The sequence below is a fragment of the Jaculus jaculus genome, chromosome 5 (assembly GCF_020740685.1).
Source record: "Jaculus jaculus isolate mJacJac1 chromosome 5, mJacJac1.mat.Y.cur, whole genome shotgun sequence".
Taxonomy (NCBI): Eukaryota; Metazoa; Chordata; class Mammalia; order Rodentia; family Dipodidae; genus Jaculus; species Jaculus jaculus.
Genome location: NC_059106.1, coordinates 50,206,672 through 50,227,814, shown reverse-complemented (window position 1 = coordinate 50,227,814; position 21,143 = coordinate 50,206,672). Strand labels below are relative to the sequence as shown.

The window sequence follows — 21,143 nt, the reverse complement described above, 5'->3', positions numbered from 1 at the left end:
AGCAGTGGGTGTGACTTCATTTTCACTGTGCTTTTTTTGTTTGTTTGTTTTTGTTTTATTTTTCTAGGTAGGGTTTCATTCTGGCTGACCTGGAATTCACTATGTAGTCTCAGGGTGGCCTTGAAATTTCAGTGATCCTCCTACCTTTGCCTTCCAAGTGCTGGGATTAAAGGCATGTGCCATCACACCTGGTTTGGATATCTTTTTTTGTTTGTTTTTTTGTTTAAATATTTTATTTTTATTTATATATTTAACAGAGAAAGAGAGAGAGAATGGGCATGTCAGGGCCTCCAGCCACTGCAAACGAATTCCACACATATGTGCCCTTTGTGCAGCTGGCTAACATGGGTCCTGGGGAATTGAACCTGGGTCCTTGGCTTTGCAGGCAAATGTCCTAACCACTAAGCCATCCCTCCCAGCCCCTGTTCCCTTGGTTTGTTGTTGTTGTTGTTGTTGTTTTTGTGGTAGGATCTCTCTGTAGCCCAGGCTGACCTGGAACTCATTACATAGTCTCAGAGTGGCCTCAAACTCAGGGCAATCTTCCTACCTCTGCCTCTGAAGTGCTGGGATTAAAAGCGTTCTCCACCACACCCCGCTCAACTTCACTGCTCTTAGTCCTCCTGCCTCTTGTAGGAAGGAAGAGCTACAGGCTTGTCCCAGGCAGGAGCCTATGGTGCCAGCACCTAAGAACCATTTCATTGGGGGTCGTCCTTTCTTCCACCTCTCCACCTTCGCCTGCTACCCCCATGCCCCTGGATGTGTCTGTAGTATGATAAAATCGAGGCTCTGAGCCCAGGTCTCCCAGCCATAACCATGTGCACGGTCCCCTGGGAAGGGTGGGTGCATCTGACCTCATCCCACCACTAGGCCACCAGCCAGGCCCCTCAGCTTTGGAGATGCAACTTGGCATGGCTCCTCCGGGCAGGAAAGAAAGGCTGTTTCCTCCCTTCTAGGCTACCAGCCAGCCTCATTCCTGGAAGCCTGTTGCTGTCTGAGGCCACTATGGTAGCTCAGGAAATACCAAGTCAGGCTGGGGAGATGGAGTGGGCTATGCAAAGATAACGTGTGATAACAGGCATGCCCTGGCGCCCTCTGTAGCTAGATTGCCACCTGTGCCAGTGACAGGGCAGCATGGCATAGCTATTTGGCAGGGGCCAAGGAGTGCAGAAATACGGAGGTTCTGCCAGTGTGCAGCGTCTAACCTGGCTGGGCAGAGCAAAACCGCCTAACAGTGGAAGGAACACTGAACATTCCCCCTCCTGGAACAGCTGCTGCTCTGCTGGAGTCCCCATGGCCAGGGGAGCAAACAGGGCACAGTAGAAAAAATGAGCCAGGACTCTTGAAATGGCAGCTTTGGGGCCTCAATTTCCCCCTTTTGTCAGGTTTAGGAGGTAGAATTTCTGCCACCCCATGGGACTAGACCTGTCAGCAGTTAGTGCCTGGTGGTGGACTAGAAGCAGGGGAATGAGGGAGAGAGGAGGCCTGGCTGATGGAAGAACCGTGGGGCCACCCCTAGACTGGTGACACCTCCCAGGGCCAAGTCTGGGAGAGGGTTGGGAAGTCTTGAATTTGGATGTTTGTTGAATTTTTTTAAATATTTTGTTTATTTGAAAGAATAAAGAATTCATTTGAAAAAAGAGAGAGAGAGAAAATGGGTGCACCAGGGCCTCTAGCCACTGCAAACAACGTCCAGACCCACGCAGCACCTTGTGCATCTATCTGGCTTAAGTGCGTTGCTAGGGACTCGAACCTGGGTCCTTTGGCTTCACAGGCAAGCAAGCGCCTTAACCGCTAAGCGATCTCTCCGGCCCTGTTTTTCAAATTTTGACCTACCTTCAGGACCTGTGTAGAGCCAGGCCAACCCAGGCAGGATGGTCTGTGGGTTAGAGGGAACAGGGAGGGAGGGAGGGGAGGAAAAGAGGAAGGCAGGGAGAAATACCAGAGGAGGAAGGACAGAAGGGAAGGAACTTTGGTTAGACAAGCATGCCCTGTGCCTCTGGGCTTGGCCCCAACCAGGAGCGCCAGGCTGCCTTTCCAGGCCGCATCCCTCTGTGAAATGGGTCACACGCGGCAGGCCACAGCGTGCGCTGAGCGTGCACAACTTGCTCGGCGACCGGCGCTGCACCGACGTGCGGCCGCGGCGCGCGCCCCCGTCCCAGGGCCTCTGCGGGAGGGGTCTGGAGCCCCGGGGGGCGCGGCGCGGCGTGGCGGCGCGCTCGCGTTAGGACCCAGCGGCTCCGGGCTGGAGGCGGGCGCCGGCCCGTCGGGGGCCCGGAGGGGGGCTCGGCCGCGGCGGCGGGCGGAGGGCGCACTCGCGGACGGACAGACGGACCGACGGACGGACGGCGCATTCACTGGGAGCTCGGCGCAGGGGCCCCGGCAGGTAGGGGAGGGGATGGTGTCGCGCGCTCGGGACCCCCGATCTTGGAGGCGGCTGCGGGGATCCTGACCCCGGGGCCTCGAAAGCGGAGGCTAAGGAGACATCTCGCAGGTTTCGGGTCTCTCTCCGGGAGGACCCGCCACAGGGAGCGCGAGGAGTCGGAGTCGTGGGGCGGGGGGACTGGCGTGGTGGGGGGGACGGGCCGGCTTTTGTCCGCGCCCGGAGGTTGGAATGTGGAGGGCGGGTGGGGGTCGAGCGGGGGCGGGGAGCGGCAGAGACGCAGAGACAAAGAGAGACCCGAGGTGGGGAGCTCCGGAGCGCGCCCCAACCAGTTTCCTTTCCGCCGCTGATTGTTCCCAGCTGTGCAGCATCTGGTCCGAGGCCTCCCTCGGTCTGAGCCAGCCTGGCGGGGGGCGTCATCCCTGCCACCCCCCTCCCCAGGACCACTGAGGAGAGGGAACTGCGTTTGTGGAAGGGGCCAGAGGTGGGAGTAGGATAGCCTTCTGGGCAGATCCTGGCCTTCTCGATATCCCCAAAACCCAGGGTCTCAGAAGCGCGTGCCAACGTGGTCCCCTGGAAGTGATCCATTACTCAGTCTCACTATGCCAGTTGCTAGCCAGTGAGCCCCATTCCCCCCATATGCCCGGACCTGAGTGCCAAAGTGGAAGACTCCGTGCCTGAGCTGAGAGCTTTGCGGACACCCCCAACTTTTTGAAACCCTCTGATGCCCCAACTCAGGGACTCCTCCTGTGGTGCCTGACGTCAATTAATGTGAGGTTAGCTGCGCCCCTCTGTACCATGATGAGGCCCAAGGTTCTCAGAATGAAGATGTGGGGACCTGGGAGCAGATACTAGGGGTGCACCTAAAGGTGGGGAAGGACATAAAACGGAAGGAGCACCCGGGTAACATAGTGAGTGCCTGAGATGACCAGAGATTGGGGGAGTTGGAGACAGATACCCTGTATCTGCCTTTTCCAGGCCCTCTCACATTCCTAGGTGTCCTACAGTAGAGTTGAGGTTTCCAGTTAGCTGTGAAAGAGCTCTTTGTGCTGGGATAGGGAAAGGGGCTCTCTGGATAGAGGTGCCCAGGGCTTCATCTTGAGGTCACCCTCCACTTACTGGATCTGTACATGGTGATCTGTAGGCTCTTCCAAATCCACTGTGTAGCCAGGACTGAAGGCTGGAATCCACTAGAAGTTTCCGGGTACTAGAAACCTGGGGCAAGCCCTGCACTAGTGCCCTGGCCCTCAAACAACACACTTGTCATCCAGCATCAGAGGTTCTGCACCCCAAGGTTGGGTGACATCACTCACTACCTCCCGCAATGTGCGTGCCGGGGGCCTGAGACGCCCTCAGCTCCTTCCCCGCTAAGTGCTTCCTGCTGCTGTAGACAAACAGGCCTCAGTCTCTCTCCTGCATGAGTGAAGACCCAAGCATCTGTAATGAAGATAGCCAGGTCTTGGGAGTTCTGGGGCCTGGCAGGAGAGGAGACTTGGGGCTGGGAGCTCTGCCCAAGCCATGGCTGCTTTGGGGGCCCCTTGGGCCTGAGTGCATATGGTTTCCTGCTGAGAAACATGCTCTGGGCCCAGAGGCTAATTGGTAGCAGGTGGTGGGCCTGGCACACACTGCTGAGCTGATCGTAGACTGTGGTGTTGGCTGTGCAGGGTTGGCACCCAAAAGATGTGCCGGGAGTCAGGGATTCGCATCATACAGGGAGGTGCTGGGCCAGAGGGTGGACATAGGTGTGGCTAAGAACAGTGGGGGGTGGCTTTAGAAATGCTCCCTCAGTGAGATCAGCCCTGGGAACTGGTTGGAAGCCTAGTCCCTCATCCACACGACTGCCTCTACATGCCTGGGCTCTGTTCTCAGTGGCCCTCACCCAGTTTGAACTCAGGAAGAGGTGGGTTCTGGGTGTGCAGCTCTCTTGCTTCTCCCCCTCCAGCTTCCTCTAGCACCATCACAGCCTCCTTCCACCATGGCCATGAGAGCTGCCTACCTCTTCCTGCTGTTCCTGCCTGGTGAGTGAGTGCTTGCATCGGGATGGCTCCCCATACGTAGAGTGGAGGTGGGATTTGTGGGGGAGCTGACAGCCTTTGTCACCCCTGTGGCCAGCATTCCGCTGCCCAGAAATCTGCTACCAGGCTCCCAAGCCCTTCTTCCTGCCTTAACTGGATCAGACCAGCCTGGAGCCAGTGAGCAGAAGGGTACTGAGGCAGGCAGTCCTGGTGCCTGTGCTCCAGACTTCTGTGTGGCTGTACTACCCTATATGAGCTTGGGTTTTTGTTGTTGTTTTTATTTATTTGTTTAAGAGCAACAGATAGAAAGAGGCAGATAGAGAGAGAGAGAGAGATAATGGGCACGCCAGGACCTCCAACCACTACAAAGGAATTCCAGATGCATGCGCCCCCTTGTGCATCTGGCTAACGTGGGTCCTGGGGAATCGAGCCTTGAACCTGGGTCCTTAGGCTTCACAGGCAAGCGCTTAACCGCTAAGCCATCTCTCCAGCCCTGTTTTTTTGTTTTGTTTTGTTTTGTTTTTGTTTTTTGTTTTTGAGAGAAAGACGTATATAGAGAATGGGCTCCATGGGCTGGAGAGATGGCTTAGTGGTTAAGCGCTTGCCTGTGAAGCCTAAGGACCACGGTTCGAGGCTCGGTTCCCCAGGTCCCACGTTAGCCAGATGCACAAGGGGGCGCACGCATCTGGAGTTCGTTTGCAGAGGCTGGAAGCCCTGGTGCGCCCATTCTCTCTCTCTCCCTCTATCTGTCTTTCTCTCTGTGTCTGTCGCTCTCAAATAAATAAACAATTAAAAAAAAAAAAGAGGCAAGAGAATGGGCTCCAGGGCCTTTAGCCTCTGCAAATTAACCCCAGACACATGTGCCCCTTTGTGCACATGTGCAACATTGCATGCTTGCATCACTGTGTGTCTGGATTACTTGGAACCTGGGGAGTCGAACATGAGTCCTTAGGCTTCACTAGCAAGCGCCTTAACCACTAAGCCATCTCTCCAGCCCTGATCTTAACCTTCAAGGGATCCTTATCCATCCAGTAAGGAATCATCAGTGGGAGCCACAAGGGCCCTGCCACCCTTCAGTGTTCCAGGCACTAGGCCAGGCTCCGGAAATAGAGCAATGAACTAGGCAGACAAGCCCTACCTACACTGTGTAGCCAGGTTAGGAAGGGGAAGATAGCAGGCAGGCCTCTGTGATCAGTTTCAGATTGTGTTCAGCGCTGTGATGGAAATGAATAGAGGGCAAGTGGGTCAGGCATGACCTTGGCAGAGCTAAGACGTCAGGTCACATCTTGGAAGGGGGTCAAGGAGAGGAGGAGGCCAGGCATGGTGGCACATGCCTTTAATCTCAGCACTCAGGAGGCAGAGGTAGGAGGATCGGAGTTCGAGGCCACTCTGAGAAGAAGGGGAGGAGCAGGGCAAGGGCAAAGTCAAGAAAGTGGCACAGGCCCAGGGTGCTTAGGGCTCCTTTATGGTCAGGAAGTAACTTGGGATCCTGTGAGCTGAGTGAGGTTGTAGGGTCCTGGGTTTGTGACCACTATCTACCATCTGCCTCTTTGTCCTTCCCTGTGGGACACCCATACCTGACTGCCTCTCCCAGCAGGCCTGCTGGCACAGGGCCAATATGACCTGGAACCACTGCCCCCGTTCCAGTACACCCAATACAGTGACCAGATTGGTAAGGACTGAGCCTCCCCTGGCGGCTCCCAGCCCTGTTATGTTAAAACCTGGTTCACCCTAGTTGTCCATGGCTCAGCCAGAGACCTAAAGGGCAGGGGGGTGGGGGAGAGGATGGCATCATCCCACGAACAGGGCCCAGTCTAAATTGTGATCTCACTTGTCCCCCCCCACCCCAACATACCAGTGGCTAGACTGACCTATGTCAGTTCCATTGTTTTTCATTTCAGACAACTCTGACTACTATGACTATCAAGGTAATGGGGAGAGGTGGGGGGACGCAGGCAGCTGGAATGGAGACTCATGGGGACCCTGGCGGGGAAGGAGGGAGCAGTTACCTTGTCACCCACCCCAATACAGAGCTGAGTTCTCGGCCTCCTGAGGAGCAGTTCCAGTTCCAGTCCCAGCAGCAAGTCCCACAGGAGGTCATTCCAGCCCCCACCCCAGGTAGGCCTCAGATGTTGCTTAGCCCACCCCAGCACCCTGTGTGCCCCAGGATGGGGAGTCTGGGCCAGGGTTCAGAGGTACCCATTGCCTCAAATGGCTCCCTCCCAATGCCCCTGCCTGCTTCTCTCAACTCCAGAATTGCCAGATCCAGGGAATGCAGAGACAGAGCCCACTGAGCCTGGGCCTCTTGGTAAGAGCTTCCTGACAGCTGGAGAAACTGAGGCACAGCTCCAGAAGGTGGGGCGGGGCATGCACTCAGGCTGGTGGAATTCAACAGTATAGGCTACTGGGTTGGGGCTAAGTTGGCAGACATACCCTAAAGGCTGGCATCTCCAGACCCCTGGGCAGCTCTGGACCATCCTACCCTGCTCACATGGGCCTGGCCAGTCTAAGGCTTTTCCTCAGGGACACTGGGAGGGGGAGTGGCTGTGCCAGGGGCTTCCTGCCAGCCTGAGAGACTGAGTGATGTCTATGGCCAGGCAAGCAAGGCCAGGGAGCCCAGGCCAGCTTAGTGGTGGTGGTGGTGTGTGTATATGTGTGTGTGTGTGTGTGTGTGTGTGAGGGAATCTGTGCACACTGATTGTCACAGAGTAGGTTTCCAAGAATACATACAAAATTGGTTGTGAACTGTGATGTCCATGCGGGGTGGATGTGAATTTATGTTTGAATTTATGCTTCCAAGTGTGGTTATAAGTGTGTGTATGTATGTATGTATTAGTATAAAATTGGGCACCTTTGGAAGGCCCAGTGATGTCACCTAGGTGCTAGGCCTGTGAGGGTGTCTAGACAGCCCCCTTGTGCAATATGACCCAGACCCCATGAGCCTGCCACTTCAGCTCTGAGGCTTGAGTCTGACCCTGCCTGTCCCCCAGACTGCCGTGAGGAACAGTACCCATGCACCCGCCTCTACTCCATCCACAAGCCCTGCAAACAATGTCTCAATGAGGTCTGCTTCTACAGGTGAGCACTGGGGCGGGGGGGGGGGAGGTATTAGGGTCTGCCTCACCAGTCAAGGGAGTCTAGGCTTGCAGGTGAATCTTAAAAGTGGGACCAATTCAGCTTGAGGGCTCTGATGTCAGGTTCAGGCTGGGCTTCCCCAAGTGGAGGTAGGCGAGGGTGGGGCTGAGACTATCTGTTTCTGTCCTCCTAGCCTTCGCCGGGTGTATGTTGTCAACAGGGAGATCTGCGTCCGCACGGTCTGTGCCCACGAAGAGCTCCTCCGAGGTAGGAAGACCTCCACTCCCTGTCCCCCCAGCTTCCTCTCCAACACCCACTGCATCCTCCACTTACCTCCCATCCCGTTTCATTCAATATGAATGACACCCCAGACCCACTTGTTGGACATGGTGAGCTCCCAGCCCTCCAGTCTCACCTGCAGAACTTGCCCCTCACCACATGTGGGACAGCAGGTCCTATCACCCGCCTACCCCCAACAGCTGACCTGTGTCGGGACAAATTCTCCAAATGTGGTGTGATGGCTGTCAGCGGCCTGTGCCAATCCATGGCTGCCTCCTGTGCCAGGAGCTGTGGGGGCTGCTAGGGCGGAGCTGCTGCCTTGTCTGAGCACAGGACCCTGCTCGGATGGGCCTCAGACCCTGCCTGACCTGGTGCTTTCTCCTGCCCTGCCCTCTCTCTCGTCCTGGACAATCAGTGGGCTGACTGAGATAGCCAAAGCTGTCTCAAGCCCCTCCTCAGCCTGTGACCACTCCTGGGCAGTGGGGGCTACTGACCACCCAGTCTCCAGACCCTGAGTGAGGGCATCCAAGGCCTCTGTGGGGCCTGGGCCCCCTGAAGTGCCTTCTCAGTGCCTCTGAGGACAGTACTCCCTTTTTAGACCCCCAAGGCAGACTGTGCCCCTCACCCCAGCTGGCTGGCTTGGGTTTCCAGCCCCCGGGCATGGACCACCTTTGTTTTATACAAAATTAAAGGTTTTTACAAAAGATTCAGAGTCACTTTGGGGTCCAGGGCACAGAGGTAATGGCTGAGTAGGCTACCTGGGCCTTTGGAGAGAAGAGGGTGTCAGGATGAACCTGCCTCCTCATCCCCCTGCTTCATCTCTGACCTGACTAGAGGGGCCATGACATCTACTCCCAGGATACATCTTGTGTGGGGGTAGGGTAGTGAGACAAATAGACGGCAGGCAGCTGTGTCAGTCAGAGCCTGAAGAAGGCTGGACTCTTGTCACCAGAATGATGTGGCCAAAACCTGGATGCAAGCATGAAGTGTGCATGTGGTTGGTGAGGCAGGAGCTCAAGGTCACTAGCCCTGAGATCAAGGGCTTTTCTAGAGGAGAAGCTGGTGCCAAAGGGGCAGAAACAGCCACTGCAGTTCTTCCCCTGACCCGAGCGATGCTCCCCACACTCTTCTGAATAGTCCTCCCATTTCCACTGTCCTCCAGGTGGTGGAGGCAGGCTGTTAGTACAGGAATGAGCACCTATGTACAGATGATTCTAGAAAATGGATCATGTTACAAAAACCACAACAGTTCTCAACAGTTAACATTATAAAAAATACAAAAATACAAGGGCTCTAAACTCACTGAGGAGTTTGCTGACAACATTGAACTAAGGCAGAGGGATCTGTGCTCCAGAGCTGGCTGGAGACAAGGGCTCTCCCTGACCCTTGGCTTTGGCTCAGCCACTCAGAAGGACTCCCACAATCGAGAGTGGCCCTCCCAGGAGAAGGGCCTGGAATGATGGGGGTGGCCTGGCAACAACTGGAAGCCACCCGGTATGCCACTCAGGCTCCCCTCACCCCAACAGTCCAGCCCTGGATGGGCTGTGCAGAGGGTAACAGCCAGAAGGGGCTCATTTCTCCAGGGGCCCGGAGGGTGGAGAGAAGGAGGCTGAGCTCCTACGAAGCTCCTGCTGCAGCTGCTCCTTCAGTGTGGACACCTGCAAAAAAACGGAAGGATGGGGCAGCCCAGGCTCCCGGGGAGAAAGCTGATGGAGGGGCGGGTACAGCCTGCCTCAGGGAGGCACTGCTGTCTGAAGAGCTGGGCACCCTTCCCCCTCATGGCAGAGTCAGGTCTGCAGTTTAGCATGCTTTATCCCCTCCTAGCCCATTCCAGTTAGCGCAGCTGAGGCCTGCGCACTGGCCTGCTTCAGATAAAGAGCCAGGAAGGAGCGTACACGACCTCTCACTCCCACGCGGGGGCTCGTCATCCTGAGGGCAGCCCACGTACCTGCTCCTCCAGCCCCCGCACGCGCTGGCGGTGGGCCCGCTCTCTCGCCTCCAGGGTCCGCTCCGTCTGCACCTGGGCACTGCGCAGGCGCTCCACCTCCTGCTGCAGCTCCAGCTGCTGCTGCTCACCTGCCTCCAGCTGGGTGGGGCTGTGGTTCTGCTCCAGGGCTACCACCTGGGCCTGCAGAGAGAGGGGGCCTCAGGGCTTGACCCAGGGTGCACACAGCAGTGTAGGCGGAGGGGGGAGGGGACACAGAAGAAACCCTTGCATGTCCTCCACCTCACTGGCTCTGACAGCCTGCAGCCTGAGTCAGGGTTCCCAGTGACGGCGACTCACACCGACATATTCAAACATGGAACCCGGCCCATATCCACACAGAAGATAAGCATGTTAACGCTTACCCACGTTCACACTGATATACATGGGCAAAAGCATACCACTCGTGCTGGAAAGATGGCTCAGCAGTTAAGGTGCTTGTCTGTGAAGCCTAATGACCTAGGTTTGATTCCCCAGTACCCACATAAAGCCAGATGCACAAGGTGGTACATGTACCTGGAGTTCATCTGCAGAGGCTGAAGGCCCTAGTGTGCCTATTTTATCTACCCCCCCTTTCTCTCAAATAAATTTTTAAAATATTTTATTTACTTATTTGAGAGAGAGAGAGAACGGGTATTCCAAGGCCTCTAGCCACTGCAAATGAACTCCAGAAGCATGTACCACCTTGTGCATCTGGCCTTATGTGGGTACTGGGGAATCAAACCTGGGTCTTTAGGCTTTGTAGGCAAGTGCCTTAACTGCTAAGCCATTTCTCAAGCCCGCAAATGATTTTTATAGTTATTTGCAAGCAGAAAGAAAGAGAATGGGTACACCTGGGCCTCTTGCCACTGCTGACCTGGAATTAACTCTGTCGTCTCAGGGTGTCCTTGAACTCATGGTGATCCTCCTACCTCTGCCTCCCGAGTGCTGGGATTAAAGGCATGCACCACTATGCCCGGTTTATGCACCACTCTTTGGATCTGGCTTTATGTGGGTACTGGGGAATTGAACTCAGGTCATTAGGCTTCGCAGGCAAATGCCTTAACTGCTGAGCCATCTCTCCAGCTCAAAAAAAAAAAAAAAAAAAAAAACTTTTTAAAAAAGCACATCACTCTTCCATCTATCTATGTGCATGCAAACATCTACAGGTGTGTAATCATACACACATGAGATCCATACTGTATGCCATGCCCAAGCAAGCTCCCATGACACACGCCTCACACGTCCACAGCACATGGGACATGCACACCTCTCCATGTTCACAGCACACAGGACACACACACCTCCATAGCACACAGGTATGTGTACGTTCGTGTAACAGGCACCATGGGGAGAAACCCTGCTCTACGGCCTGGCAAAGACACCTCCCTGAGGTTCCAGGCTCCTGGGCTGGCTTAGCCATGGCTGCCCACAGGACTGCTTGTACTCAGGATGGGGATGGCATTGGGGACAAAGGCCAGACCTCCAGCTGCTGGATCTGTTGCTGGGCCTCGGCCAGCTCTATCTCAGCCCCGGAGAGAGTGCGGTCCAGGCGGCCCTTCTCCACACTCAGCCGCATCGTGTCCTCATGGCTGCGAAGTTTCTCCCGCTCCACCTGGGGAGCACCAGAGGAACAGGGACAATGGGAATCAGAGAGAGAGAGAGAGACAGAGAGAGAGAGCGCACATGCCACCCAACCCCAGGACAGCTGACACAGCAGAGGCAGCACCCCGAGAGGACAGGGACGTGGTAGGAACCCAAGGCCCCGAGGAAGTGAGAGAGGCTCCAAAGGAGGAAGTCACCTTATCCAGTGTCTTCCTGAGAGCCATGCGGTCCTTGTCGAGACGCAGGGCAGAGCGCTCCACCTCTCTCTTCTCGGCTTCCAGCTGAGCCAGGGCCCGCTGCAAGCTGGCCAGGCGCTCCTGCAGCAGCCGCCGTTCCTCCTGCAGCTTCTGGACAGAGTGCAGAGCAGTGGCCTCGCCCTCCTGCCGCTGCCGCAACACCTGAAACACAAGCCAGCCAGAGGTCCCCTCGGTCCTTTGTGCCTCAGGGTGACCATGTGAGGCTTGGGTTGATGATGCTGGCCCACTGTGTCACTCGTGTGACTGGTGACTGGGACCCACATGAGAGAACCTGAGGCCAGATGGTTCTCTTTGGGCCTCAGTTTCCCTCAGCGTATGATGAGCGTGTGGGCCTCATGGGAGGCTGGGCGAAAGCGTGGCGTGAGGCTGACAGGAATACAAGTTCCAAGCTCAGACCCCCTCAAGGATGGAAAGGCCCCTCCCCAGCCTCACCTGCTGCAGCTGGTGCAGCTGGCCCTCAGCCTCCGCCCGCTGCTGCTCCAGGTCAGCCAGCTGGCCCCGCAGCGTGTGCACCTGCTCGCCCAAGGAGCTGCTCTGTCTTCGCGCTTCAGACAACGCCTGGCGGGCGGCGTCCAGCCGCTCCTAGGGAACAAGAGCTGGTACCAGGCTGGCCTGCAAGCCCGAAGTGGAAGGCTTCCCTTTATTCTACGCCTCTACGTTGGTTCACCGTCCATCAAACAGGAAGTCATTCTACCTGACGGTGAGCACATGGCCAGCCTCACACCTGCCTACATCCCAACTCTCCCCAGGTAACTGAAGCCCAGCTCCCTTTCCCTACTAGGTTCCTTCTCTCACTGGCCAGCACCCTCAAAGCCTGCTCTCAATGGCCCCACTGACTAGCCCATCTACCAGATCCTTCCAAGTCTGCTCTCATTGGCTAACTGCACTAGCTCCGCCTCCAGCCAACCCAGCGCCCTCCAGACCTGGAGCACTTGGCGGTCGTGTTCACAGGCCGTCAAGGCCTTCTGCAGGTGCAGGTTCTTGTCCTGGGTGCTGGTCAGACTGCTGCTGCTCTGGGTCAGGGCTTCGGTCAGGCTCTGGACCTTGCTCCGCAGGGCCCCCTCACTCTCCTCTACCTTGGCCAGAGCCCCATTCAGCCGCTCCACAGTCAGCTGCAAGGTTCCCGCCTTCACTTCACTGTCTGCGACCTGGCAGGAGGACAGCAGGATGGTCAAGGGCTCCTTTTTCACTGTGCCCTCTACCAGCTGGTGCCCAATTCAAGCTCCTCCCACCTCTGTGGGACTCACTGACACCTACTGTCCCTAAGCACACCCAAGTGGCTAAGTCTACTGCAGCCTGTCCCAACCACTGCTGATTGACAACCCCTGACCGGAGAGCCCCATCTGCCTGGCTATGTGACAGGCAAGGACATCGACTCTCCAAGCCTCCACATGTCCATCTGTGGAACGTAGATGATGAAAGTATTCAAATCTGGAGAGCTGTTCAATTCCTGGAAGGTGCTGGGCAAAGGCGTGCAGGTGTGGCTGTGGGGGAGGGGCCCACCTGTCTCTGCAGGGAGTCCACCCGATCCTGGAGGGCTTGGGCCTGGGCCTGCCCATCACCTAGGCGCTGGCGGCTGCGCTGCAACTCGCCCTCCAGAGCGCGCCGCTGCAGCTCAAGCTTGATGGAGCGGCTCTCTGAGGCGTCCAGCACCTCCTTCAGGCGCCGCTTGTCATTCTCCAGCTTGGCCTCGGTGGCTTTCATCTTGCTGATCTTATCCTGCAGGTGGGGAGCTTTAGCCCCAATGTTCTGTCCACCCACATCCCTCCTTCACAACTCTCTGCACCCTTGGGACAAAGTGGTGGGGGGGCAGCCTTGAGAACTGTGTGACCTAGGAGCAGCCTATGACTGCTGGAGGCCTCAGTTTCCCCGCTTGTCATCAGATGAGTGATCCCAGAGCACTGTTGGCTCTGGTAGGTTATATAAGCCAGATCGATCCCTTCCCACTCTGACCCTGCTCCATGTCTGCACAGTGAAGGACTGTCTTGGTCCACGGGTGTCACAACCCAGGTGCTCATAAGGGCTCTGGAGAGTTCTGGAGCATGGAGCCTTCCACTCCACAGAATGGCTTTACAGAGGTGGCGGGAAGCTGCACGTGTAATCTGAGCTGAGCCTGGCAAGGCTATGTGTCTGTGTGTGTGTGGGGGGGGGTACTGTTCTCCAGTTTGAGGAATGATTCTTCCCCTCCCCTCTCAGGGGATCAGGCAGTGGGACAGGGAAGAGGCTTGTGAATGAGGGACAGAAAATGAAGAACTAGGGGTCCTTCAACCCACGTGAGAACTCTAGAGACATGGTGGGTCGTGGGGTGTTACTGTAACCTCCCTGCTCAGTCTGCTCCAAGCCCTGCCCTGTCTGGCCTGGGGGAGAGGGGAGCCCCCACTCTGGATCCCACCCAGCTTTGTTCCTGGCCTTCTCCCGGGCCCCTGGAGCTGCCGGGCCCAAAGCCAGAGCTGAAGCCGCAGACACAACAACCCAACTCCAGCTTGGCCCCGCCAGAAGTTGGGGGGAGGGGCGGAGGAGCGGAGGGAGATTTCAGTTGCAAGAAGCTGGGCTGTCACCACCAAGGCCTGGGCTTCCTGTCCCAAACACAAATACATGCACAGGTCTACACGGATGGGAAGTGACACATCAAATCCCACGTGTACATCCAGAGACAGAGGCCAGGCCTCCTGTGCAGGAGCTTAGGTACACTGTTACAAGCAAGGGTGCCCTCACTCAGTACAGGTGAGAGCGAGCATCGAGCAGTGGGCTGACCCAGGCCAAACCTGGGCGCCCATCAGGCTTAAGCTCCAGCCTTTCTCCCAATGGCATACTGAACACTCAACAGGGGGCTTGAACAAGCTCAGTGGGACGAGGTTCCTACAAGCTGAGATTCGTGCAGAAGGCCACAGAAAACCAAGGGGCTTCCTCACCCCTCTGGTGACAGCGCCCTACCCTCTCTAGGCATAACCCCCTACCCACCTGACTGGCCCGGAGCTCGCTCTCGGTGGTCTGAAGGCTTCTCTCCAGCACAGCCACCTGGTCCAGCGTGGCCCTGCGCTCCCGCTCGCTGCGCCGCACACTCTCCTCCTGCAGGGCCAGCTCCGCCTGGGCCCCACTCAGCCGTCCATCTGCACTGCGCCGGGCTGCGGCCACCACCAGTGCCATCAGGCATGCCAGGCCTAGCCCCTGAACCAGGCCACACCCTACCCATGCCAGCTTAGACCCCAGAGGGTGTGCAGGTTTGGTCACAGACCCCCTGGAGGAGCCAGCCCTGAGTCACGTTATAGGCCAAGGCAAAACAGAAGATTTGCTCAGGCTGATCCCCCAGCCTCCCACCTCCACGTCTGGGAGCACAAGAGAGCAGAGTGGGGTCCCCAGGGCAGACTCACCTTCCTCACTCTCAGTCACTGTCTTCTGCAGCTGCCTGACCCGTGAGGTTGCACTGTCCCTCTCGGCTTCCATCTCAGCCAGCTGTCGACTCAGGGTGCTGGTCTGAATCCGAAGTTCATCCTACAGTCCCAGTGAGGGAAAAGGGAAGACCCCTGCTCTGTGTTCTGACAACCTGAAGCCCCTTTTCTTCAGGGTGCTGGCCCCGGCACCCCATCCACCCATCCACACCAGCCTCACTCGCTCCCTCTGGGCGCGCTGCAGCTCCTGCAGGAAGTCCCGGAGAGCTCCCCGCACTGCCTCGGGGTCCAGATCTGGAGACGCAGGGGATGTGACAGGTCCTGGGGATGGAGGCAGGGACCCAGGGCTGCGCTCTAAGGGGCTGGGGCTGCTGAGTCCTTCTCCACTTCCTAGAAGAGAGGACGTGCTCAGGGACACGGGAGCCACTTGATGGCAGCTGCTCTGGAGGCATCCTGCACATCCCACCCTTGCTGCGCCCAATAGCACACCCGCCTCCCAGCATGGACTTTTCACTTTGCCTGACCCTCTGGTCTCCACAATCAAGCATGACTTCTTGGACATAGCTTTGAAGCCCTCCCCCAGCCTCATCCTCAGCCTATAGAAGCTGACCATTCTACTTCACCTTCAGCTCCATGTTCTAGAACATTCCTTGCTCTAGCCGTGGAGCCCTCAAACATGCTGCTGCTCTCTCATCTCTATGCCTGGGATCTGTTAGGCCACTTCCCAAGGCCTCCCTGACCCCAGGTGGGCTGGTATGAGCCCATCCTACTCACAGGGTGATCTGATGTGTGCCCTCTACCCCACTCACCAGGCACATCATGAAGGCTGGGACTATCTTTCCTGTACACGGCTGTGTCCCCAGAGTACAGGCCATGGGTGGACTATCCATCAGTCACAGCTCCTCATAGAGACCAGGCCAAGGCTTCCCTAACTTGCCTACTTGGTCCTAAGAATTCCCTGATAGTCATGAGCCCTTCACAGGCAAAGCAGGCTCAGGGCAGCTAAGCGACATGTGGGCCCTCAAAGCCGGGAAGTTTCAGAGCCAAAAATTTGAAACCTAAGGCAAGCTGGTTTCCCAGGGGGCAACCCTGTCCTCTGTTGGGAGATGATGGGCCAGCCAGGAGCAAGGAGACACAGAGGGCTCACAGAGACAGGTTTGAGCTAGATGTCAACATAGGAATGGCAGGATGGGGGCTTGTAATTAATATCTTTGTGCCCAGCACAGGAGAAGAAGGAAGGAAGGAAGGAAGGAGAAGAAGGAGAAGAAGAAGGAGAAGAGGAAGAGGAAGAAGGAAAAGAGGAAGAAGAAGGAAGAGGAGGAAGAAGGAAGGAGGAGGAGGAAGGAGGAGGTAGAGGAGGAGGAGTGGTGGTGAATGCCTTTAATCCCAGCACTCAGGAAGCAGAGGAGGAGTTCAAGGCCACCCTAAGACAGTGAACTCCTGGTTAGCCTCAGCAAGAGAGAGACCCTACCTCGAAAATCAAACAAACAAACAAAAAGCATCCTCACCCAAAAAAGCAGCATTATGCATTATCCACTCCACTCCATGCCAGAAGCCTCCACAGGTGGAAGACTGAATATAGGGTGAAAGCAAGTGCCCTCTACTGGCCTGAAAGGTCCGCATGCTCTCACATGCTCTCGACTCTGCTCCTACTCAATACCCCATCCCTCAAGTGCCCTACCAGTCCACAGTGAAATACTGACTGGCCCTCGCAGCAGCCCTTGTCTTTTTTTGTTTTTTTGTTTGTTTGTTTGAGTTAGGGTCTCACTTTAGCCCAGGCTATCCTAGAATTCACTATGTAGTCTCAGGCTGGCCTCAAACTCAGGGAGATCCTCTTGCATCTGCCTCCTGAGTGCTGGGATTAAAGGTGTGTGCTACCAAACCTGGCTTTAAAAAAAAATTTTTTTTTTCAAGGTAGGGTCTCACTCTAGCCCAGGCTGACCTGAAATTCACTATGTAGTCTCAGGATGGCCTCAAACTCATGGCAATCCTCCTACCTCTGACTCCCAAGTACTGGGATTAAAGGCATGCACCACCATGCCCAACTACCTGGCTTTTTTTTTTTTTTTTTCGGTTTTTTGAGGTAGGGTCTCACTCTGATCCAGGCTGACCAGATGCACAGTGACACAAAGTGCACACCGTCGTACATGCCCACAAGGGGACACACGCACCTGGAGTTCGTTCACAGTGGCTGAAGGGCCTTGCGTGCCCATTTTCTCTCTCTCTCTCTTTTAAAACAACATATTTTTAAAAAAGAAAATTATTTGAAAAATGCACTTGTACTGAGCATATTCAGACCCTTTTTGCATCATTCTCCACACAACAGAACAATTTATGCAGCATGTACAGGGTACGAGGTAGCACATGTACTCTTGAGGTGGCTCACTGTCTAGGCATCCATGTGTAGATCGCTGTGCCATCTCAGAGTAGTTACAGGCATCTCTGGACTTGGAGGAGCAGGGAGCCCAGGGCCAATCCTCTATGGCCACTGAGGGTTGACAGTCCCTTGCTAGAGCATCCCTGGACAACTATGACCACCCCACAAAGACTAATTTTATTTTTTGTTTTTTTGAGGAAGGGTTTCACTCTGACCCAGGCTGACCTACAATTTACTATGTAGCCTCAGGGTGTCCTCGAACCCACAGGATTGTCTTACCTCTGCCTCCCGAGTGCTGGGATTAAAGGCATGTGCCACCATGCCCGGCCAGACTGTGATTTTAACTCTCAATTCCACTCCCTCCCAGCCTCAGTAACCTCTAGCCCACATGCTGTGTCTATGAATTTGCCTATTCCAGGCACTTCATGTGAGTGGACTCAAGCTCTCTATCCACTTAGGACTGCTGTGTTCCCATCAGCTCCATGTTTTCAGGGGTGAGTATCACTCTGTCCTGTTAGTGCGCTCTTCTTTCTTAGGCTGAATACCCCACCTGGTCTAATCTATGGATGGACATGTGAAATGTCACCACCTTTTGGCCATTGTGAATAATGTGTCAATGAACTTTGGTATACAAATATCCATTCATGCTCCTCTTCAATTCTTTCGGACATATACCTAAGAATGGAAATGCTGGGTCTATCAGTAATGTGTGTCTGAGTGTGCAAGTTCATGACTGAGTGTGGCCATACACATACCATGGCACACACGTGGTCCGAGAACAACTTGACACGTTCACTGCTGTGTTCACCAGGCTAGCTGGCTTATAAGCTTCCAGGAGATTCTCCTGTCTTTGCCTCCCTTCTTGCCACAGAACCACTGAGATCATCAACATGCTGCAGCATGTGGCTTTATGTGAATGCTGGGGATCCTAACTTAGGTACGCACGCTTGTGCCCAAGTGCTTGACCCACTGAGCCATTTCTTCGGCCCTCTTCTGCATTCACCTTTTTAAGGAATTGCCAATCTGTTTCCCACGTTGGCCTCAACAATCAGCAATGTCTCACCTTATCTTTCCTTGCCTATTTCCACCTTAACCACACTCAACACATTCTATTTCCTAGCTACATCACAGTTGTCACCTGCTATTCCTATGAGTAGACTGAAAGCTCCCTGAGAGACTCGTTTATCAGTCATTGCCAATGCATCAACTGTACTTGGACCACATGAGGTGCTTGGCAAGTACCGAGTGTCTGAATGGACTAGAAGGGAGCCGGGCCAGGCTGTGTTGTCAGGGGGAGACTTCCAGATCACAGCACTGATGTGGAGGGATGTGGGACTAAGAGGACTGAGTAGAGGGTAGGGATCAATTAAGATGGAGGCTCAATGCTCAGAAAAGAGCTGATGTGGCTGGAGAGATGGATTAGTGGAAGGAGCTTGCCTGGAAAGCCTAAGGACCCAGGTTCAGTTCCCCAGTACCCATGTAAGCCAGATACACAAGGAGGTACATGCATCTGGACTTTGTTTGCAGTGGCTAGAGGCCCTAGCATGCCCATTCTCTCTGTCTCTCTCTCTCTCAATAATAAATAAATAAAATAAAAAAGTGGTTAGTGTGCCAAATATTTTAAAAAAGAAATAGAGCACGGCATGGTGGCACACGCCTTTAATCCCAGTGCTTGGGGAGGCAGAGATAGGAGGATCTCCATGAGTTCAAGGCCACCTTGAGACTACATTGTTAATTCCAGGTCAGCCTGGACCAGAGAGAGACCCTACCTCGAAAATCCAAAATAAGTAAATAAATAAATAAATAAATAAATAAATAAATAAATAAATAAATAAAATAAATAGAAATAGCACATGAGGGAGAGAGAGCACGAGAAAAAGAGGGAGGGAGGGGACCTGAGGAAGAATCTCTTCCTAACAGAACCAGGGAGCAGAGGATCAGCAGTGGATGGATCTTGGCAGGGGGCGGAGCCACAGCAAGCCATGCTGGGGGCGTGGCTTCAGAGATCCGCCCACTGGGGTTACTTACCTCCTACAGGTGTGTCCCTAACCGGCGAGCAGAGCACTGGCCTTGGAGCCGGACTGGACGCTCGGCCCAAACCCAGGCCCCTACGCAGGGCTGAGCGCAGGCCACCCAACTGAGCCTCTGCGGTGCGCCGCTGCGCCTCCACGCGGGCCAACTCGGCCTCCAGGCCCTGTGCCCGGCCTTCTGCGGCGCTCAGCCGCAGCCCCAGCTCCGCAGCCTCCGCCCGCATGGACTCCAGCCGCAGCTCCAGGCTGCGGGCCATGTCCAGCTGCTTCTTCTCCGCCTTGCGAGACTCCTCCAGGGAGCCCAGCAGGCCTCGCTCGCGAGTTCGGAAATCGCCCTCTTGCTCCTGCAGCTTCCTCTGGGATCCCTGGAGCTGGGGCAAGGGCAAAGCCAGGAGAGGGGCTGTCACAGGCTACCCTCAACCGGATGACCACCACCTCAAGGGACCACACCTGTCTCTTTGCTCTCCATCCAAGTGGGCAGGTGTAAGGACACCCCTGGGGTGTGGGAGGAAATCATTAGAATTTTTTTACCTTTTCCTTCTGTGTATAAACCCTGGAGTGTACACACTTTAATAGTAGTAGCAGCTAACATACACACACATAAGGATTTCCAAAGAAAACTTTAAGAGTCGTCTTCATTTTACAAATGCAAGGCACAAAAAAGTTAAGTCTCATGTTGACAGCTACATGCATCTCATGCTGGAGAGCCAGATTCCGCACCTGGCACTCTTGTTCCAAAGACTGTTCTCTTTATTTTTTTATTTTTTTAGGTAGGGTCTCACTGTAGCTGAGGCTGACCTGAAATTCACTATGTAGTCTCAGGGTGGCCTCAAACTCACAGCAATCCTCCTACCTTGGCCTCCCAAGTGCTGGAACTAAAGACGTGCACCACCACGCTCGGCCAGAGGCTGTTCTCTTAACCACTAGGCAACACTGCCTCTCTGAGCACACCATTCCTTAGTCTGCATACCAGGTGGCACACTAAAGCATTACTTACTGTGGTGCATGACCATTCAGACCCAAAAGCCACCCTCTGGCTTGAAGAAGGGTCTGCCTCTCAGGTTCTGGGATGCCAGGACCTGTTCCAATGCCCTCCCACCTCCCCAGTTGTGCTAGATAGGAACCCTGGAGCACACGGCCACACATCAAAGTCACACAGCAGACCTGAGTAGATGTGTGGCCTTAGGCAGATGTGTGACTTCTCAGAGCCTCAGTGTTTAGTTCTGCTAAGATGAGGCCAATGCCTGTCAACCTCACTGCTGCTGGGAAAAATCAAACAAGGCTGTGTTCAGAGCCCTTTTCCATCCCCAACGCACACATCAGGCCCACAGCTCTTTTGTGTGTCACTATTAAAGACAGAGGAAGTATCTCAAGGAACAGGGAACAGGAATAGGTTCTGGAGGGCCCAGCACTGGAAGGAAGGCCCTCCTGCTTCCCACTGGAGGGAGGACAGAGGCACAGGGCAGCCCACCCTGCTCCTGGAGCCCTCCTCCTCCAGGTAGCCTACCACGGGTTACCTCCTGCCGCAGAGCCTCCAGGCTGGCCTCGCCCTTCAGCAGCTTCTGCCGGAGGCCCAGGGCCTCTCGCCGGCTTTCCTTCTCTGCCCGCTCACCCAAGGCCAGGCGGCCCTGCAGCTCAGCTAGCTCCCGGCCCAGCCTGGCATTGTCACTGTCCAGCATCTTCATCTGTAAGACAGTGGGAGCACACAGGCAGGTCAGATGCACTGCCAAGTGGTGGCCCTGCCAAGGGGGTGGAGACCTCACTGGCGTAGGA

At 55.4% G+C, this 21,143-nt stretch overlaps 2 protein-coding genes across 7 annotated transcripts in view; one reads left to right on the top strand and one right to left on the bottom strand.

Annotated features, from left to right (window-relative positions):
• Positions 1-2,263: 2,263 nt before the first annotated feature.
• Mfap2 (microfibril associated protein 2) lies at positions 2,264-8,455 on the top strand. 4 transcript variants are annotated; one of them, XM_045149052.1, is made up of 9 exons: positions 2,264-2,383; positions 4,323-4,398; positions 5,990-6,067; positions 6,297-6,323; positions 6,427-6,513; positions 6,650-6,703; positions 7,386-7,473; positions 7,664-7,737; positions 7,950-8,455. In XM_045149052.1, exons 2-9 carry the CDS (start codon positions 4,356-4,358, stop codon positions 8,051-8,053), a joined length of 555 nt encoding a protein of 184 aa, XP_045004987.1. In that variant the 5' UTR covers positions 2,264-2,383; positions 4,323-4,355; the 3' UTR covers positions 8,054-8,455. The 4 variants fall into 4 exon arrangements, with proteins under 4 accessions (XP_045004987.1, XP_045004989.1, XP_045004990.1 ...); XM_045149054.1 differs by having other exon boundaries at positions 2,303-2,383; positions 5,993-6,067; XM_045149055.1 differs by lacking the exon at positions 2,264-2,383 and adding an exon at positions 2,978-3,156 and having other exon boundaries at positions 5,993-6,067.
• A 506-nt stretch (positions 8,456-8,961) lies between these two features.
• Positions 8,962-21,143, bottom strand: part of Crocc (ciliary rootlet coiled-coil, rootletin) — a 48,794-nt gene continuing 36,612 nt past the window's right edge. For all 3 annotated transcript variants that reach the window (XM_045149051.1, XM_004657607.2, XM_045149050.1), the window contains 12 exons: positions 20,888-21,055; positions 19,369-19,741; positions 15,184-15,353; positions 14,946-15,066; positions 14,536-14,699; positions 13,078-13,293; positions 12,498-12,722; positions 12,007-12,156; positions 11,515-11,715; positions 11,196-11,327; positions 9,698-9,877; positions 8,962-9,407 (listed from right to left, as the gene is read on the bottom strand). In XM_045149051.1, the coding sequence (XP_045004986.1) occupies positions 9,321-9,407; positions 9,698-9,877; positions 11,196-11,327; positions 11,515-11,715; positions 12,007-12,156; positions 12,498-12,722; positions 13,078-13,293; positions 14,536-14,699; positions 14,946-15,066; positions 15,184-15,353; positions 19,369-19,741; positions 20,888-21,055 (2,187 nt within the window). In that variant the 3' untranslated portion in view covers positions 8,962-9,320. The remainder of the gene's footprint in view (positions 9,408-9,697; positions 9,878-11,195; positions 11,328-11,514; positions 11,716-12,006; positions 12,157-12,497; positions 12,723-13,077; positions 13,294-14,535; positions 14,700-14,945; positions 15,067-15,183; positions 15,354-19,368; positions 19,742-20,887; positions 21,056-21,143) is intronic.

Excerpts from the sequence above, each read along its gene's own strand:
- Mfap2 (XM_045149052.1), top strand. The coding sequence starts at position 4,356 with ATGGCCATGAGAGCTGCCTACCTCTTCCTGCTGTTCCTGCCTG. Across the intron at positions 4,399-5,989 it reads CTTCCTGCTGTTCCTGCCTG|CAGGCCTGCTGGCACAGGGC; the intron begins GTGAGTGAGTGC and ends TGCCTCTCCCAG. Across the intron at positions 7,738-7,949 it reads CCACGAAGAGCTCCTCCGAG|CTGACCTGTGTCGGGACAAA; the intron begins GTAGGAAGACCT and ends TACCCCCAACAG.